Below are 21,357 nucleotides of genomic sequence, written 5' to 3' on the forward strand. Positions count from 1 at the left end.
CCCAAGGCTGAATTTTCTTGCTCAGAAATATTTTTTATAACATACTAGTATATTTCAACTTAAATTATATTTCTATATACTGGATTCACACCATAGCATTATTATTTATCTCGCTGCCATTAGGGGTGAATGCCAAACTTTAAAAGCAGCAAAGGCCAAGATCTGTATCATGTATCAGGAGCAAAATATTTTCTTTTTCCCCGCACAGTTACACAAGATGAACACAGTACAGTTACTTGAACTTAATAAAAACTGGTGAACTTTTCTGATCTACATGTTTAATAAATAAAACTAATATTAGCCATAATTTCACATCTGAATGTCCAGTAATTTGTTTCTCGATTTTATCTACAATTTTGGCAGTTTAGTCTTCACCATACACATTTTAAACCATATATAGTTTCAGTTTAAAAAAACAACACTTACAATAATATAGATACTCTTTCCAGTTCCTGTTGGCCCCACAAATATAGAAGGTTTTTGATGCACTGTCAGCAACTCCATTAACGCAGAGTATCGAACAGTATCCAGAGTTGGAACAATGATTTCATTAAACATCATATCTCGAGATATGGGAGGCGCTGATTTGAGTGTTTCCACCCAGGGTTCCCATAATCCTGCTCCCTGTTTTAAATTACATGAATATTCAAACATTTAATAGTAAGCAGTAAAACCAAAAAGGTCAGTATTAATATAGTGGATTGTATTATAGATGAACACTTAAAGGATAATCACTACGAAAAGTTGTTATTTTCACGTTTGTTTCAGTATCAAAAATTGGACTACACTTAACCAGTTTTGTGCTTTCAATTAAATTTAGAGAACCAGCTGTTGCTTATATGAGCAAAGACATAAAGATAAAGATTTTGTCCTAAAGAAAATAAACAGTTACTGAAAATTTTCAGGCCAATTTATCACTAGAAAAAAATAATAATAAATTTCTTACCTCATAATTTTCTCTCTTTTAGCAACTTCTCTCCTAATTCATCACTAATATGTGATATCTCTCTGTGGAACTCAGAGTCCAATGTGGCTGGAGTCTCCAGGACTAAGCCCCACCCTTCATCTCAAGCCACCAGAAGACTTTGTTAAAAGTGCAGAAATACTCCAGTAACCAATTATTGTCATTATGACAACAATTTGTAATTATTGACTAGCCTTAAGGAAATTATTGTGTGAAGTCTCCCTTTAGAGAAAGATTTCAATATGTTAACAAATCATATTCCTGACATTTACCAGACTACCTGAGTGAGATGAATAGAGAGAAATTGCTAACAGAAAGAAAATTATCAGGTAAGAAATTTCTCATTCTGCTGCACAACTTCTCTCCTCACTCATCACTAAAGGAAAGCAGTAAGTAGTGAATCACACAAATAGACAAAAAAAGAATAAGCAGAGTTTTAATTATTATCAGAGTAGAATAATAGACAGAAATACGAATTACCCCCATATAGAGCAAGATATTTGCAATTTAAGGAATTATTTGTGAAGCCACGCAACAACGCCTTTCTATCAAAGAATGCCTCTGCAGAGAAATGGAGCCTACTTTGCAAACCTTTCCCAGATGAGGTTCATACACTTTTCCACACAGTACCACTGGGGAACTTATAGAGGGAGCATTAACTCCTTCTTCAGCATTCCCAGATGCTTACCATGCCAACCGGTGCAAGATTTTAACAGATTGTCTGCAACAACTTTGAGGCCCTCAGGTTCTGGCATTTTGGACAGAATCAGTTGAACAGGGTACAACTGGCAAATGTATTTCATACACTTGGGATATATCTTCAGAACTCCAGGAATAATTATTTATGACCCAACCTTCTTAAGGGGTAGTAAGGATTGCTATTCTTAAGAGCTGGGTGAAACCTTAATATGGCTTGAGCTAAAACCTCTTTAAACTGAGGCATCCACCATTTAAGTCATTTGTAAGAGGCAGTTAAGGGGCCACACCTAAAACAAAGCCTAACAGAGTCTTCACAGAAACTAGCAACAGCTAGGCAAAGGGTTCAACTGGGTATTGAGACCGGCTGGAGGTGAGAGAGAATATACAGAAACTGAAAACAGACTGAAAGAGACACATGAAAGAACAGCTGAAATATGTGGCTTATCCTGGAAGAAGCCTGGGGAAAGGTTTTTTGGGTTACAGTGTAGGCTGAAAAGTGTGCTCTTGGTGTAGTGAGCAAAAGAAGTCATTTCCTACTATTTGGTTCAGAGACACACAACTTTGTACATTATTTGTAAACAAACAAAACTGCATCAAAAATATCTATCACCAATTTCTATTCCAAACTATTCCACTAATGTTATATATGCCATCATGTGCCAGCAATGCCCCTCTGCCATGTACACTGGCCAAACCGGACAGTCCCTCCGCAAAAGAATAAATGGACACAAATCGACATCAGGAATGGTAACATACATAAGCCAATAAGTGAACACTTCAATCTCCCTGGTCATTCTATTACAGATTTAAAAGTCACTATCATTGAACAAAAAAACTTCAGAAACAGACATCAAAGAGAAATAGCAGAACTAAAATTCATTTGCAAATTTAACACCACTAATCTGGGCTTGAATAGGGACTGGGAGTGGCTGGCTCATTACAGAAGCAGCTTTTCCTCTCCTGGAATTGACACCTCCTCATCTATTATTGGGAGTGGACTACATCCACCCTGATTGAATTGCCCTGTCAACACTGGTTCTCCACTTGCGAAGTAACTCCCTGCTCTCCGTGTGTCAGTATAGAATGCCTGCATCTGTAACTTTCACTCTATGCATCCGAAGAAGTGAGGTTTTTACCCATGAAAGCTTATGCCCAAATAAATCTGTTAGTCTTTAAGGTGCCACCAGACTCCTTGTTGTTATTCCAAACTATGACTCACTGCTTAGTTTGAAAAGGGTCAACAGTACAAAATGAGGGTCAACCGTACAGAATGATGGGAGAACTATTTTCCAATAATTGTGGAAGGAAGAATTTACCTGGAATGGAAAGGTTTCTGGAGCTATACACTGAAAAATTATGAATGGGCCTGTTTCTCTGATCATGGCACTAACTGACACGTTATCTATGAACGTGTACATATGCATAACTTCAAGTATCAGAGGGGTAGCCGTGTTAGTCTGAATCTGTAAAAAGCAACAGAGGGTCCTGTGGCACCTTTGAGACTAACAGAAGTACTGGGAGCATAAGCTTTCGTGGGTAAGAACCTCACTTCTTCAGATGCATCTTTCATGGTGAGGGTTGAGGCTTCCTGCTACCTCAGCTACTAATTTAACTACTGTTTTCCCAAACAACTGCTCCCCTGCACATTTGGATGCACAAGATATCTGTTTAGGATGACTGATTGCTATTCACAGGTGTAGCACAGTTTTCTTACAGCTATCAATTATTAGAAGCCATTGTTCTGGTCACAAATCACGTCAATGATCTGACCAAGGCAGAATCCAAGACATCTCACTCCAAGCAAGGATCATACTCCCTAGATCATGAGCCACCACTTGCTTGCCACCAAGAAGGGTTCCCTTACCAAGTATATGAAAAACCTTTGCTCTGAATGGCTATATCTGAGGCCCTTGTCGAGACTTCCCATGGTGGAGTCATGGTTTTGGGTTGGAGGTTGAGTCCCTAGCACAGCTTTCCAACTCAAAGCACCATGACCTCGAAAAGGTTGGTGGCTTTTGGCAGCACGGCATAGTTCATCCTCACAAGCCCCATGCCCTGGCAGAGCAAAGATCAGTAGCTTGCAGTAGCAAGGCATAGCTCATGCTCTGAGGTTCCCAAAAAACTATTTATAGCACCTCAAGGACTTGTTTCAATGTTTGCATGGCTTCTCTTCTGCTGGGATGAGGAGCAGAGAGACCCCACTCGATCAGTGCTGTATTGGAGAAATCAGAGGGTTAGAGCCTAAATATTCCAGTGCTTCCTCAGCTGATGAGAGGCAGCAAAGATGCAGGAACTGAAATGAAGCCATTACTGCAAGAAAATGAATTAAAATTAAAAAATTATAAAACAAAGTGGTTGGTACAAACTGAACTGTCAACTTATTCCACCACCAGAAGTAGAAATTCTGGTGACCTGAGTTGATGGGCAGAGCTTAGTCCTGGAGCAACAACAATGGACTGCCTCTGAATTTCACAGGTAGGAGGTATTGTTACCCCTTCATAATGAATGAGAGAATCTGTGCAACAGAAATTATACCATATAATCTTCAAAAAAAAGATTATTTCAGAATGGGTGTCCCCATTTTGTTTTGTAATCCTCACCTTTTTGACAAACCGATATTCATAAATTGTTCCCTCTGTAGGAAATGGAACTGTGAAGGTCTTTGAAGATAGCTGGTCAATACCACTCAGCAATTTATATTTTTCTCTTGTTTCCTCACTAATTGGTCCATCAAGTATTTCTCGCACAATCTTGTCAAATTTTAGTCGATCATCTTCCTTACAGCTAGCTCCTACAGACCAGATCAGTGAAAACAGGAAAATACCCTAGAGTGGGGGTGGGGAGAATATAAAGTAGTTCTTCAGTAGCTGTGTATTACAATATGCCTATCCTTTGCTCACTGAAATTAATGAGATCTTTGCCATTGAATGCAGTAGGAGCCAACTGGGACAAACGTCTTAACATATAAATTAAATATATAATAAAAGTATTATAGAAGTAATGAAATATGACAGGGAATGTATTACACAGATATGACAGCTCAATCTGTGTTCTCATGTGGTTTCCAGTACTTGAGAAAGCCTTTTATAGGAATGCAACATGTGATCTTATTTATTCATTGGCTTGTTCTTTTAAAACAGCAATTCATTTCTTTATTTGCTGAACACCATATAAAGGAGCTTAGCTTTCTGACTCAAGGAGCTTACATTGTTAAATAAATAATACAATAACAATATTTCACTAGATGACCTTCTATGGGCCCTATTCATCATTGCCTTACTTCCCCTTTGCACCAACTAAGGTCCCAATCCTGCAAACACTTAGAGATATGCTTAACTTTATTCTCATGATTGAAATCAACAGAACCACTCACAGCAGTAAAGTCAAGAGTGGGCATAATTGTTTGCAAGATTGGGCTTTCAGCGGGTGCAAAGGGGCTGGAGAGCAGGGTAAAGCTCCCTACTGGAAATATCTTTGGTGAGGAAGATCCCTGAATAGGAGCATGTCAAGCTGCTACCCTTCTGTCCTGGACCAGCACCTGGCACTATAGATTTACCTTTGAAAACATTTTTTCAAATTTTATTTTCAATATAAGGCCACCCTATGTATAATGAAAATTCTTTTGTTGGTTAGTTAAGGATCAATCAGTCAAGGATCAATCTATATCTATCAACAGCTGGACAAAAACACCCTTATAAATACTCTGTCAAAAATAAGTTACCATTACACCTGGTTAAATAATGTATTTTATTTTCTGTGAAAATTTTCAAATTTTCATCAGTTTTTGGGAGAGTTTTAAAAAAACCCTTTCAGTTTTTTTTATTTTGATATTTCCATGAAAACCTGACAGATTTTGACAAGGATAGAAATTTTCTCATTAAAATTTCAATTTTGTCAAAAGCCATTTTTTGTTGTAAAAAAGTTTCAGTGAAAACATTTCAACCGGCTCTAATTACTACTGCGTAATATTGATATCACACTGGGAAACTGGAGTTACTGTTCAAACCAATTGGTAATGAACAGGAAATGATAAGTTAAAACATTTTCACAAGATTCATCAGCATGACCACAAAAAAATTTGTGAACTATGGGCCACATCCTCAGCTATCGTAAACCAGCGTAACTCCTTTGAAGTTAATGGAACTATGTGGAGTTATATCAGCTGAGGATTTTACCCTTTGTCTACTATAACAATTGCATCTATGTAAGCAACAAATGAGGCTCTATGGCTAGGAAGAACCTCATGCCAAAATCTTCAGTAATAGTGTCCAGCATCATAATAAAAACAATTTGTATCTTGCAAAATTGCTAATGTACAATCCATGTGTTCAGAGATAGAGAATTGGTAATATTCACTGCACGGTGAAGCACAGAACTGAATAGTATATGAACAGGTTCTTATCTACTTATAAATACAGTATCAACCTGTAGTTATATTTAGAATGTACTGAAAGCATGTAAAAGACACTATGGTAGATAGTGGTGATGTAGGTTTGTGATCAGGATTTGGGATGGAGGGGTGGTGTCTCCTTTTTGCACTGTCTATATGAGTATTATTCCCACTCCTCCCAAAGAATGCTTGCAGGGTTATACTTTCTCTGCCTCTGCCACTAAAGCAGAAAAAAAAAATAAGTGCAGCAGATGGTCCTATTCCAGGAAAGATCCCCATGTTATTTTATATATTTCTTTCTGTTTACATCTCTAAAATTTTGGTTCCAGAGAAGGAAAATGGAGAAAGAGTGAACTGCTCACTAATGCATAACAATTGGCTTGAAAAGTCAAGAAATTACAAGGAAAGGAGAGAAAGCTAAACCAGTAATTATGTCTACATTGCAGGCTTATCCTGGGCTCACACCAAGGTTGTAGCTAACTCCCCACCCCACCCAAACCATCTTCATACAAAACCCTTATGCCCAGGCTTACATGTGCTTTGAACTGGGGCATAGGTTACAGCCCAGATTTTGCTTTAAGGTAGGCTCTGATCACATACACCTCTACCCCGATATAACGCAACCCGATATAACATGAACTCAGATATAACATGGTAAAGCAGAGCTCTGGAGAGGCGGGGCTGAGCGCTCCAGCGGATCAAAACAAGTTCGATATAACACGGTTATATCGAGTTAGCAAGTTCACCTATAATGCGGTAAGATTTTTTGGCTCCCGAGGACAGCGTTATAGGGGGTAGAGGTGTATTTTGAATTCAAGATGAAGCTAATGTCTGGGTAGCAAAGCTTAGGTTTTGATAGTCCTCCACAGATCCCAAGCCTGCATTTTCCTGCCCTTCTACCTACTCACTTCCCTCTTGTCTTTTGTGCATTGGAAGCTACCTGCTGGTTTATATACACCTGATCAGTGTTAAACCCTTAATTCCACATGGTCTGTTCTATTTCTGCAGTATTCAGCTCACCTCAGCCAAACAGTCCTAGAAGCTTCCATCTCAGCATGGTGCTAGCTGGCCAGAAGATCATACCAGGGTTCTGGTTAACCTCTGGTGTGACTAAACAAAGAACATGATTTTGGGAGATGTACTCAAAATCATCATTGGTATGAAAACCTCTCAAAGAGGTTTGTTGAGGTGAGGATCAAGCGGACCACTGTACAGTGAACGGATCACATTAAAAACCTAAATATGGCCTACAACAAGGCAAAGGATGGGAACTGCAAGTCTGGCAACTCCCCATCTATCTGCCCTTACTACAAGGAGTCTGACCGGGTGCTTGCCACAGTCCCAAATATAGAGCCAGATGCTATATAGCTTATTAACAGTTATTATAGTTATTATTTCAGTAAACCAGACATCAAAGACTAAAATGTGTGTTAATTAAAAAGTACCTAATAAGGAGGTAACAATTTTTCCCAGACGAATTAACAGGATGTTTATTTTGATGACCAAAGATTGTCGATTTTATTGTTTATGGATCCATTCCTGGCTGTAAAGTCCAATTTGGGACTTACCAGTCTATGTGTTAAAAAGATGAATGTTGCCTACCTCAAGCCAAGAGAAAACATCACGTTCACTCATGGCTTTAATTTTGGCCTCATCAGCAAACTCATCCATCATGCAGTCCATTAGATTCATCAAGGATCGAACTAAGTTTGTGTCTGAAGTAGGAGACAATTCCTGAAATAACAGAAATGTTCTCTATGGCACATGTATTTAAGTAATTGAAAAGAATCCAGTGTACATTTATTTATTACTTATTACAGACATGACAATAATCCTCTATGGTGTATGTGCCAAAAACATATACTAGAGCAAAATAAAAATATAAATGAAAAAGACCATTCACAGGACAGAATTCCCAATATGCATTATCTAAAAAAAAATAAACATAATTTGATAATGTTATTTTGAAATGATTTGCTTGTTTGACACTTTTGAATTACCGCACTCATAAATTTGTTTTGCATCTCCTAAAAGCATTCTTTATCCTACCTTTGCACATTTTCTAATGAACTCAACAGAAAGCGGGACCATTCTCTCAAACAAGCCTACTATAAATTCTTTATGCATAGAGCTGACTCCAGGTGGCATTAGATTTAGCCAAGACGCCATCAGTGGTCTCCAGCCTAACATTTGAGGCTCCATGTAGATCATGCCACATCTAGAAACCTACACAAAAAAGAAGTATATCTGTTACCGTGTGTGATCTCTGTAGTTTTTCCTGCTGAAAAGAGCCTTAAATAATATCATATGTTGTCCTATCCAGATTCTGAGGTCATTAGAAATTGGAGACAATTATACTATGCTGAACATAAAGATACATACATACCCCTCACCTCGTCAGAGTGTGCTTTGGTGAACTCTGAGGAAAAATTCAAACACAACTTCACCACTGACTGGCTTGGTGGGGAAAGTGGGAGTATTCTCTTCTTCAAACGATTTAGACCACAATAATCAATTTACAGCAGAGCATAAGTCAACAACTAGTAGTACCCAACCTGCCCTCTCATTGTTGATCTTTTATTCAATTTTAAGTCAAAGTTCCTGATTATGCCAGATATCCTGTTGTGCTTCCAATATTATATGAGCTGCAGCTGATTGCACTTGCAGACTGGCCCTGAGGAGGAAGCTCACACCTTCCCCTGTTATCCATCTGGTAGGTACAATTAGATAGTGAGCCAGAGGTTCATTGATCTTTGGTTTTACCAGAATTTGCCTGGTGGTTAATTTAAAGATTTGCTGTTTCTTTTTCCTTGTCAGAAATTCAAAAGGTCCTGAATGCTCTAGGTATGCTTTAAGGAACGTACATAACTTATCTCAGATACCATTCTTTGTCATTATCAACAACTTAAGAGTAATTGCTACAAAATGTTTTATTTTTTTAAAAAGTTGCATAAACACAAACTGTCACACAAGACATTGTCAATGCAAAGAAATTGGAAAAGAAGCTCCTTCACAATATTAACTTGCCACAAGGCTTCAGAATAACAGACTATATTTGATAACCACTCTTCCAAAAATGGATACTTACAGTAGCAGGGGAAGCAACTTCTAAATCCATTGGTTCAAAAATAAGGCTCATTTGCTGTGACATCTGAATGATCTCTCCACTCATGAGACATAGTTTCTTGTTATCGTCCAGCACAGTATTCATATTCTCAATCCATACTGCATCTACCGGTCCATCAAAAATCAACCATTTCCTGTCTGGTGTCTGGTTTACAGAAAATATTTTGAAAGAATATTTAGCCAAGTAAATTTGGAATATTTTAGATCTAATATATTTCCACAAATTATATTTCTCTGAAAATGTGCTGAGAGCAAGGTTGTTACATTCAGAATTCATTTTTGGAAAATGAACATAATATATGAATATTATCTAGTCTTAAAACTTTTACAAACATATACTATGGTGGTCCCTAAAAGCTTGCTACCTTTGGGCCACATTCTGCCACTCTTACTCAGGCGGAGCAGTACATTATTTCTCACATAGTGTAACTGATCCAGATTCTGCTATTTTTGCTCACGGTGAGCAGCACCTTGAAATCAATTGGACTACTAATAGAGTATGTTCGTACTCAGCATGAGTAAGAAGTTCCCAGTCTTACACATAGGTGCCAATGGGACTACTTGAGGAGTAAGATATATTCAATATGACTAAGTGCGCAGAATCTGGCCCATAGTAAGATACTACACAACGTGTGTAAACAACCATCAGCAGTATTCAAGGTATTTCCTGTGGGAAGTATAGGGAAGTACAAAGGGCCCACTTCCACAAACACTTACATGTGTGTAACTGGACTCACATGAGTAGTCCCATCAACTTCAATAAGTTACTAATGTGCTTCTGATGTGCTTACGTTTATACACAGTCAGAATCTAATACGGCAGATACTTGAGGTAACCTGCCCTTCATGTGCCAGATCCACCTCTCATTGTAGTCAAGGCAAAGATCATGAAGCTGTTTCCATTGAGTCAATGGCAATACTCTCATTAACTTCAGTAGTGTAGGGGCAGGGCCAATATTTGGTAAAATTGCCAAAGTTTAAGAGATACCATGTATAAGACTTAAATATTCATTGGAATACAAATGACCATATATAACATCTATTAACATTCCTAAACAGCAGAGTTACTCTTTAGGAACAGTTTCTTCCTGGTCACTACACAGGTGCCCACAATGGGGAGTGATGCAAGGAGCCTCCCACAGGAGTACTACAGAAGGAGCCCAAGAACTACTTGCTAGGAATGTGCAGAGCCAGGCCAAATTGCAGTCCCTGCACTCAGTTCTTCCAGTCAAGGGAGCACAGACTGCTCCGTCCAGCGTGATCAGTGAGGTCACAGGGCCATGTCTGGCTGCTCAGGGTGTACTAAGCTTCCATAAAGGTGTGTAGCAATGGTTGTCTCATATAAGGCACAATCAAACCCCTACACATCAGTATTGTATGTTTATCATAGAATTATTTTTTACATAGACCACAAAATACTTTAACCTTGTGCATACCAAGGAAGAAGCAAATGCTCTAAAGCTCACTGCCAGGATGCCATCCGACCATTCATGTGAGACTGGATCAAATTGTCCATATAGCTGCCCCATGGTTATAGACTTGGGATTTATTACAGTGATCTGAACCTTGTTTTCCTCCATCAGCCCCTAGATACACAAAAATAAAATGTATTTGATTCATACAGAGTTTAATTTATAGTGCCATCTATTTTATTTTGGTTTCTCCTATTTTATATAATTACATCTTAAAACTCCTAGTGCTGGAACCAAGAAGGACAAGAACTAATCTGTGCAAATTGAACTTTAAAGATGATCTGAAAATATTTTAAAGAAAAATACCCTAACTGTATCATAAGGAGCTGGAGGTCAAATTTTGTAACTAAACAATATCCTGATAAACGAAACGTAAAGAATGGCAGTCCAGTCCAGTGAATGGGGCACTAGATTGTGCGTTAAATGATCTGGGTTCTATTTCCACACCAACTGTGTGGCCTTAGACAAGTCCCTTCACCTTGCTGTGCCCCAGTTTCCAAATCTCTAAAATGTGAATAATGATGCCCTCCTTTGTAAAGTGTTTTGAGATTGACAGATGAAAATCACTATGTAAGGGCTAAGTACTATTGTTATTTAAAGCACATAAGGAGCTCTAATTTTACTTCTGGTTAACTTACGTTGACCCTTTTCTTCTGTCTCTGACATGATGTAACATTTTACACTACATGTATCTTATAGTTCTGAAGTGATAAGAAACCACTGTTTCATAGTAATGCATGGCAACCAAAAGTGACAACTCCCATCAGTTTGTTTGAGCACAGTCATGCTATGGCCTGTGGCCTGATAATATAGAAAACATGTGTCACACTGTGCTTACTCTAGGGGAAAATTCTGTCTTAATTCTTTCTGGAAGTGAACGCTGTTCTTCATTCCAAAAGCAGCACAATAGTATTAATTTCAGGATATCTTTATGAATCAGGAGTCAGGAATTCATTCATTCATGTTTAAGTGTTTTAACAGCCCTCCCCATATGGACAGACATATCTTTCATTGGTTATGTTCCCTCTGTGAACTGTAAAATGTGGGAATTTTTATTATATTCTTTCAAAGGAAAGCCAACTATTTCTGTAAGGATTTATGTTACAGCTTCTCCTTTCTGTCAAGGAGTCTGTATTGGATTATAACTTACCATGACATGCTTTTTTTTTAAATTTCCCCAAAGAGAGAGTTGGGAAAAACTATAGTAAGTCAGTCAACCCAGGCTTTTAAGGAACGTCAGATAAAGTTGTTCATCTAAGCCAGTGGTGTTCAAACTTTTCCAGTCATGCCCCCCTTACCATTAACAGAATCTGTCTGCACCCCCCCCAATCTCCCCATTACTGCACAGCCAAGGCTTCCTCAGCAGCAGAGCTTGGGCTGAAGGCAGAGACGGGAGTGGAACTGGGGATGGAGGAGGAGCTGGGGATGGAGGACGAGCTGGGCTGGGGATAGAGAGGGCATGAGAGCAGAACTGGGCTGGGGGCGGAGCAGGGGGCGGAGTGGAGCTGGGGCTGGGAGTAAAGCAGGAGTGGAGTGGAGTGGGATGAGGTACAGATCTGGCCTGGAGGTGGAGCTGGACCTGGAGGCAGAGCAGGACTGGGGGCTGAACAGGGTTGGGGGCAGAGCTGGTTTGGGGGCAGAGCAGGGCCCCCCCAGACCTTCCCAAAGTTCCTCCATGCCCCTTAGAGGGGTCCACCCCACAGTTTGGGGATCCCTGCTCTAAACAAAGGAAAAGAGCACACTGACTATATTTCTGAAGAGGCTTGACTCATCATATCCATGGGAATATCAAACATGAAACAGTAACAAAATACGTCTGTTCTAGAATTTAACAATAATCACATAATATGGTCAACTCTATCCTTGTCTAATATTATAATACATAATAAAAATATTTATAATAAACAACAACAATAATAATAGATAATAATAATAAAATGCTCAAGCAACAAAGTTTGGGTCGAGACTTCAAAATTACAAATTCCTTACCTGATAACTTTCTATTAGCAGCTTCCCTTCTAATTCACCACAAATGGGTAATGGTTCTCACCTGAGAAATTCAGAGGCAGTCCTATGTGTTTGCTGGTAGCTCCAAGACTAAGTTCTACCCATCAATTCAAGCCAATAGAACAGCTCTTCCAAAGATGTAGAAACATTCCAGTTTTTTATTAGCATTAGAAAAACAACTTAAATTTATATTGACTAGCCTTAAGGCAATGATGTATGTAAGTCTCTCTTTCAAGAAAATTTCCAGTTTGTATTCCAGTCATTTCCCAGCTACTATGGTGAGATGGTTGAGAAAAGAAGCTACTAACAGAAAGAAAATTATCAAGTAAGAAAGTTCTCATTCTGCTGTATAGCCTCTCTCCTTATTCATCACAAATAGGAAGTAGTAAGGAATGAATCCCAGAAATAGGGGGGAAAGAATAATGCAGAATTTAATTATTATTACTGTAGAATAATATGCTAAAATATAAGTTCCCCCATATAAAGCAAAAGCTTTATAAGAAACTATTTGGGAACCTAAAAGTATCACCTACCCACAAAGGAAGCTTTTGCAGAGGAATGGAAGCCTATTTTGGAGGTAATAGCAATGAAAAGGGCCAGCCACAGGCTTGTCTAATCTATCATTCTGATTCATCTTGACACCTGATGCTACTCAGATGGGGAGTCTAATGTGCCTATCTCTGGAACACCACTAGGGTTCGTGCCCATGTTTCTATGGTGCTTGTTTGTAGGACTCTAATCAACCACACTAGAGAAACTTCAGTGCAGCTGAAATTACCAGAACTTTGTGGTGATGATGATTTATTTGTATTATGGTATCATTTACACATCAAGGTCCCATTGTTGTTGGCACTGTATATACAAAGAGACAGTCTCTGACCCAGAGAACTTTCTGTTTCCCCTCGCACCAGAAATTAAATTTGACCAAATCAATTAATGTAATTTTCTAGTTGAGTTGTTCTTAGATAACAGAATATGTAAATGATGGTAATGAAGGCCTACGGAACTATATTTCTCATCTGATGCCCAGGCTAATGTATGCGGTTCAGGTCTTCTTTGGGATTAAAAAGCAATGGGAATAGAACACCTTGCCTCTGAATTCCAGGGGCACCTCCTCCACCACTCCAAGTTCTAGACTACTTGTTTCAACTGTATCGCATAAAAGGGGCCCTTATAAAGGGATGGGGAAGGAGGATGGAAAGTAGGAAGTGCTTGAAATTGGATAGAATACCTCTTGCTTGTAATTTCTAGGGCCCAGTGATTGTAGGTGATCTGGTTCCAGGCCTCCCAAAGATAAAAAAGTGGTTGCCAAAAGGAAGCCGGAGGGGTATAGCTCCTGATATGGTTCTGATGAGTTCTCAACAATGGCATCGAACTTTCTGCTCTGAGATAGGTACAGGGTGTGCAACAGAAGAGAAAGAGCGTGAGGGCTTCCTACACTGGAACCTCTGCTTTTTCCTCAGTAGTTTTGACAACACCAGCAGATTGTAGTAATAAGAGGTAAAAGGACTCTGGCTGGTGAAGCTTTGGCGTCTGGCCTGCTTCCTCCTTGGGGCTGCTCCATATGCAGTCAGCAAGTGGAGAGTGGCTCTCAAATCCTCCAATGAACACAAAGCTTCAGCAGTTCAGGAATTAAATGAGTCACAACCTTCAAATGGCATGTCCGCAATCGTTGTTTGGACCTTCTTCAGTATTCTGGAATCCTGGAGACATGAAGCCCTGGATACCTCAATGGAAGTGGCCATTAAATATGCTGCCATATCAGACACATCTAGAGCAACATGTTGAAATGTTCAGGCCACTAACTGCCCTTCAGACACTAGGGAATTTAGCTCCTCCCTTTGATCTTATGGAAGCTTCTCAATGAATTGTGACACCTTGTTTCAGTTTAGATTGTTGTATTTTGACAGACGTGCCTGCTGTCACCTATTCAAAAGGCACATCTGGAGATTAGCTGAGGAGGAAACCTTCCTCCTGAATAAATCAAGTTTTTTAGTTTCCTTCTTCCTTGGAATCATTTTTGCAGGTGTATATTGTTTGGACCTTTCATACACCAAGTGATCTTGGTACTAGATAACTGTAGACATGTTCAACTCCCAGAGAGGGAACTAGATAGTGTCAGTCTGCTTTCTTAGACACAGGTGCTACAGATGCTGGGGTCTGCCACAGATCTTTAGTCAGTTCCAACAATCATTCATTGATAGTTAAGACAAGCCTATCAAGCATGGAGGATGAAGAAGATCCACTACTTTTCAGGATTCTTCAGCTCCCTCCATCAGAATTACTAAGGTGTCTACCATGTGATGTAAAAGACATTAGAAAAATTCTAAAATAATCCTGCTGGCTAGGAGCAGAAGTCTCCTTGTCTGTACAGGAAGAGGATATTGCTGATGGAATCAATCAATCTTCCATGTCCTGCAGGTGGTTCTTCTTCACTGTCATCATCCTGTTGGTGCTACCTGTGACGCTATAGACACTGACCTTCTTGAGCAGACCTACAATGTCTTGTAATGGAGGGAGATCAAATTCAGGGGATGGTGGCAGTAGAGGAAGGTTTTTAGTTGGTTGCATACTCCAAGGAGCCCCATACTGCCTAGATTGTATGTGGTAAAGACAAGGGACTGAGGTCCATGGGGCTGGATACCAAGGTGAATATTCCGCACAAGATCCCTGAGGTCTGTTCTTGACAGGATGATTCCTGGATTCCCTATCAGACAGTACTGTTTGCAAGAGTGAGGTGAATGAGTGTAGGATACCTCCCCATAATGTTCATAGAGTGGATACTTCTTTCCAGTGGAGAGCTATTAAATCTGGGGTCACAGAGTGCTCTCAAATCCCCCCTCAACAACCAGAGCAAGAGTGCTCATAGATACCATGGCATTAGTAGTGAGTGGTACTAAGACAGAAACACCATTAGTGGCCTTAGAAGAGCAAAGATGACTCCGGTAGTGCGTTTACCACAAGATCATTCAGTACCAAGAAAGTCTTCCTACCAAGAAAGTCGATGCCAGAAATATCTGCACCATGGAGGTCAACACCAGAATCCTGAGCACTGAAGTTACTGGTACCGAGCATGCCAATGTCACCATCAGTACTGAAGGGTCAGTAATGGGAAAGTGCCAACTGCTATTTCAGGAGATACCATGGGTACCATGTGACCACCTTGTGTCAAAGCATGAGAAGGACTTGATGTGAGCCATCAACTGTCTTTCAGCGGAGCAACATGAAGTGATATAGCAGCACGGTGCGCTTTTTGCATCACTTTAGTACAGGGGTGAGCAAACGATGGTCCGCGGGCCAAATCCGGCCTGTCAGGGTTTCGGATCCAGCCCACAGGATTGCCACCCCCGTGGCACTGCAGGGCTAAGGCAGGCTCCCTGTCTGCCCCGGCCCCGTGCCACTCCTGGAAGCGGCTGGCACCACGTCCCTGAAACCCCTGAGGGGGGGGCAGAGGGCTCCACGCACTGCCCTCACCTGCGGGTACCACCCCCTGCAGCTCCCATTGGCTGGAAACAGGGAACCATGGCCAATGGGAGCTTTGGGGGAGGTACCTGCAGGCAAGAGCAGCACGCGGAGCCCGCTACCCCCCTCCCTGGGGCCGCAGGGACATGGTGCCGGCCGCTTCCCATCCCTGCCCAGAGCCCCCTGCCGCGCCCCTCCTGCACCCCAACCCCCTGCCCTGAGCCCCCTGTCATGCCCCTCCTGCACCCCAGCTCCCTGCCCTGAGCCCCCTGCCGCACCCCACACCCGTCCAGCACCCCAACCCCTGCCCTGAGCCCCCAACCCCCTGCACTGAGCGACCTGCCGCACCCCACGCCCTTCCTGCACCCCTGCCCTGAGCCTCCAACCCCTTGCCCTGAGCCCCCCCTGCATGCTGCACCCCCTCCTGCACCCCAACTCCCTATCCTGAGCCCCCTCAAACACACCTCACCGTTCCTGTGTCCCATCCCCTTGACCTGAGCCCCTTCCTGCACCCCACACCTACTCCTGCACCCCACACTCCCTCCCGCACCCCAACCCTCTGCCCCAGCCCTTCATTCATGGCCCTGCATGCAATTTCCCCACCCAGATGTGGCCCTCGGGCCAAAAAGTTTGGCCACCCCTGCTTTAGTAGGTACCAGAATGGGTGACCTATGCCTGTGCTTGCTCTTGGAATAATGTTCGTTCTTCATTCCTACCCCTTTCTGATGACTGGGTGGAACAGACCTAGACTGCTTTGCTGGACTCAATAGTTGAAGGGCTTGATATTTTTTATGAAGAATTAACCTAGAAGCTCAGAATAATGCTGCAGCTTACAGGATCAGTAGCAGATGAAGACTGTTCAGGCATGGTGGGATCTTTTTTCTCATGCTCTCAGGAGGCTCTCAATGAGAACTTCAGAAGAAAAAGCTTCATGTAGGCATCTCACCAATTGCTGCCTTATGAAGGAGACACTTCCTTTTGTCTTTTTGGAACCTGGAGTCTCTGGAGTTTGCAAGACTTACCTTTGAGCAGGCTGTAAGGCATTCCCAAGTAGAGGAGAACCCTCTTGCTCCTGGTCTAGCATTCCCACAGTGGAATCATAGCTTCAGATGGGGGTCAAGGCCCTGGCATGCCTTTCTGACTCAAAGCCCCATGCCCTAGCAGAGCAAGGGTCTGCAGCTTACAGGTGCCGGGCCTAGCTCGCCTTCTGAAGCTCCTAAAAAGTTGCTTGCAGCATCTCTTGGATGTTGCTCAATGCTTACAGGGCTCCTCTGCTGCTTGGGGTGGCAGGCAGAGGGAGCCCGCTCAAGAAGTGCTGCGTCAGAGAAATCAAAGTGTTAGAGACTTGGTGCTCAGGTGATTGCTCACATCTAGAGAGGGAGAGAAAAGCTATAAGATGAAACAAAGTTGCTCCAACATAAGAGCAAATAGAAATTAAAGTTACAAAACAAAGTGGTTGGGAGAAACTGAAGTGTTCATTTGTTCCACCACTGGAAGCAGAAATTCTGGTGCCAGAGTTGAAGGGTGGACTTAGTCCTTGATCCTTCCAGTAACAACAATGGAGTACCTATGTATTCCACACATGAGAGGCATTACCCATTTGTGATGAATAAGGAGAGAAGCCACCTCCCAGATGAGGAATCCTTGACAATGTGTGTCTATTGGAACCACTTTGCCAGGAAGCCAGTGGCTTGCATACAGGCACAGGGCTTCCATACAGATGTATTATTGGAACCCTGGTTTTTCCTAAGAGGTCAATTCTTTCTTCACCCAACCCGCAGGAACAATTTGGAGGACATGGAGTTTTCCTTCCACATACCCGCTCCTGTGGGTATTGTGGACCCTCAAAAAAATGTGTCACTACCTTACTGCAAGTTTACAAGTACATCTGTTCTACCAAACACTTTCCTGTATAAGTATTGAATATGCTACAGCATTTGCTTACTTTGAAAACTGTTTTCATCAAAAATATCTAGCAAAATATTTAGTTACCTTCTCACATAAGTCACCCAAAGCTGCTGCCAAAACTCGATAGGCGCATGTTTTTCCCCCGAATGGTTCTCCCACTATCATAAAACCATGACGCACTATCATCATTTCAAATATCTGCAAGATCTTCTCAGCAAACATGTCGGTCATTTGCAAATTCATAGCATCACAGTTCATTTTGATTGCTTCTAGTAAGTCATTGTAGTCCGGTTTTGGCAGCTTCACACCAGGAAACAAATCTGAAGTAATGCCCTGACAAAGAATGAATTACAATGTGTGTTTAACTTATCTTCATAGACATTCAGGATGCACTCCCTTTATCCTGTGACTCTAAACAGATAAATATGTACTTATACTCTTTGAATCAAAGAGTATAAATCACAACACCTAGATACAGTAGTGTTAATTGCGCAATTCATTGCTAACAACTGAATGAGTAAAAATATTTGAATTATGTGAAGAAGATGCAGTTCCAAAATATACATGACCAATGGTTTGATGTTCTAACTCATTACGACTATATATTTTATGCATTCCACATCACATATTTAACAGTGTCAACAGAAAGGAAACTGGCTCTGTGAGATCATATATTGCTCTCTGTTAAACTTTAGCTTTTATCAAAGCAGGCTTAAACTAGTTGGTATGATTTACAGTTTGAAGGTTGAGAAAGCAGTTATGGTTCTCTCTCAATACCTCATAGTAAGTGGAGAATTATTTAAACAATCATTTTAATGTAAAAGCAGAAATCCTACATTTTTACCTCTAGTCACAGTACTAAAGCAAAACAAGAATGATGTTGAACATATCATCAGATACTGCAGGTAATAATTTCATTCCTACAATATCAACTTAGAAATCTTAGTGAAATTACATCCATAGAGAATCCAATCCAGAAATGACAGTCTTCTTATGTTATACCCAGTCACAATTTAAAAGCTCACTATTAATGATTTTAGAAAAGGAGCTATTGTGGCCTCTCTCTTTCACTATGTCCAAGAACACTGTTAGCAACTGATGTCAGGGTACCAACAAAGATATCATCCTGACCTAATAAATAATATAAATATACAGTAGCCTGTGCTACCAGCATCTGCTGTAGCAGATACTTGGTATTAGGGACTGACAGTGACCAGTTTTCTCTCCCTACTTGACCACAGCAGAAGCTTGGGGGAGAAGATGAAAGCTTTCCCACTTAAAGACAATCACATTCCCTACAAACAAAACAAAACAAAACAAAAGTACTTGTGGCACCTTAGAGACTAACAAATTTATTAGAGCATAAGCTTTCGTGGACTACAGCCCCCTTCTTCGGATGCATATAGAGTGAAACATATATTGAGGAGATATATATACACACATACAGAGAACACTCTGATTCCCTACAAAGAACAATTTGAGATATCAAGCTTCCCCCAAGGTGAATAGCTCCTCTCCTTTGAAATGTACTTCCCTACATTCCCTCTCCATTAGTCATTTATCTCTTTGCTTGCTCTCCTGATCATCAGAACCAAAGTGTTCTGCTTGCCTTCACATTGTATATTATAGTGCTGTGCCACTGGATTTTATAATTTAGATAACTGAAGATTAAGAAAAAATATATATTCTCTGTGCCTCAGTTTACCAGTGTTGCCCCCGAATTCCTAAGAGATGGCTCTATCACACTTTCATACCTCCATGAATTCCCTACCTGAAACCTTCCTGTCCTTTTAATTCATTCTAAAATAATACAAAAGTAAGTGCTATGGGCCAAAGTTTGAAAATGCACCTACAAAATGACACATACACCTATCACAAACAGATAAAATTATATTTACATCTGTACTTTGGAAAATTGCATACAAATATCCATGTCTGTGTGTGCACATCTCTCACTTTAGCACCACACATTAGCTCAGATTCTCTTTTCCTCTTTTAGCCAGATGAGAATACCCACAACACAGGGGAGCTCTAAGATGGTCTAAAGCACTGTAGCCTGGGCTGCACCCACTGCCTCCCAATGCCGGTGTAGGGGCATGTCTAGTCACATCACAGATAGAGACAAACATGCTTGTGCGCTCCACTAATATTCACCTTGTGTGAGCCCATAGGGACCACAGACAGATTGTGTAAATTAGAACAGCCACTAGGACACAGGGGCACAATGGCTCCACCCTGAGAAGGTTACAGCTAACTTGCTGTGTCCCCCAACCTAGTCCTGCACCAAGATCCACTCAGGGCAGGAGAGAATCTGGGCCACTGAATCTATTTGACTCTTTTCTCTATTCATTACACTTAAAATCTTGGGTGAAACAATGAATTTCCTCATCTAAAAATGGGAATACTATTACTTACCTATCTCACATGATTGTTTGTAAAGTGTTTTGAAATCTTTGAATAGAAGGCTATAATGTATTATTATGTTATCATTTTTAGTTGGAAATTGTGTTGGCAATTTACATTAATCTAAACTATTAAAACCAGAAGCAGCATTTCCTAGAAAGAGGATTAAATGCATTGCCTGGGGGGAAACTGTTAAGACTAAATTTTAAATTGCTTATAGGTAAGATTAAAGTATTCCTTGGACCATTTGTTTGACATCCTTGCTTTATGCTAATTACATCAATGAGTATCTATAAAAATCTTACTGCATTACTAAAACTACTTTAGCTTCTTACCTCAAAAAGTGGTAAATCGTGGGACAAAAACTTAGGCAGGTTTACGTCTATAATAGATCTTAGTAGCAAAATTTCTTCATTCTCTGATGGATATTTCAGCTAAAAAAGAAATTACACTGATACAAATATGTTCTTAATTTATTTTTATGGTTTCAGAAAATAGATGCTTGTTTTACAGCTTTGTATTTATTCATCACAGGTTTCAGGTCCACTGACAATATTATATGTTCCAGCTGTAGGTTTATAAACTTACATCCAGTCTTTACAACCTAACACTGATCTTATTGTTTGGGAACTGGCTGCCAGTCCACTTTCATATTAACATTCTGTTGAGAGGTGATGATATGAATTTGACTTTGACATTCTTTCTGTATTGCAAAATGCATTCTGGGCTATGTGCCAACTACCTCTAAAGATGGGTAACTTACCATACTGTCAGGTAAAGTTAAAGCATTCAATGCAGTGGACATTCTTATAAGCCTATACTTTAAAGAGCTCTATCAGGCTATAAAAAAAATCTAGAGTGAATATGTATGTAACTTCTCTTTTGAACAACGACATATTTATTTACTATTTTTTCTTGTGTATTAGG

At 40.5% G+C, this 21,357-nt stretch overlaps 1 protein-coding gene across 1 annotated transcript in view; it reads right to left on the minus strand.

The window, feature by feature from the left end:
• DNAH7 (dynein axonemal heavy chain 7) overlaps positions 1-21,357 on the minus strand; it is a 227,691-nt gene that overhangs the window by 103,034 nt on the left and 103,300 nt on the right. The window contains exons 28-35 of the mRNA XM_034786290.1: positions 20,766-20,864; positions 18,112-18,360; positions 10,615-10,764; positions 9,142-9,324; positions 8,103-8,279; positions 7,656-7,787; positions 4,264-4,488; positions 427-624 (exon numbers count right to left, since the gene is read on the minus strand). Of these exons, the coding sequence (XP_034642181.1) occupies positions 427-624; positions 4,264-4,488; positions 7,656-7,787; positions 8,103-8,279; positions 9,142-9,324; positions 10,615-10,764; positions 18,112-18,360; positions 20,766-20,864 (1,413 nt within the window). The remainder of the gene's footprint in view (positions 1-426; positions 625-4,263; positions 4,489-7,655; positions 7,788-8,102; positions 8,280-9,141; positions 9,325-10,614; positions 10,765-18,111; positions 18,361-20,765; positions 20,865-21,357) is intronic.

Source organism: Trachemys scripta, chromosome 11 (assembly GCF_013100865.1).
Source record: "Trachemys scripta elegans isolate TJP31775 chromosome 11, CAS_Tse_1.0, whole genome shotgun sequence".
In the NCBI taxonomy this organism is placed as follows: Eukaryota; Metazoa; Chordata; order Testudines; family Emydidae; genus Trachemys; species Trachemys scripta.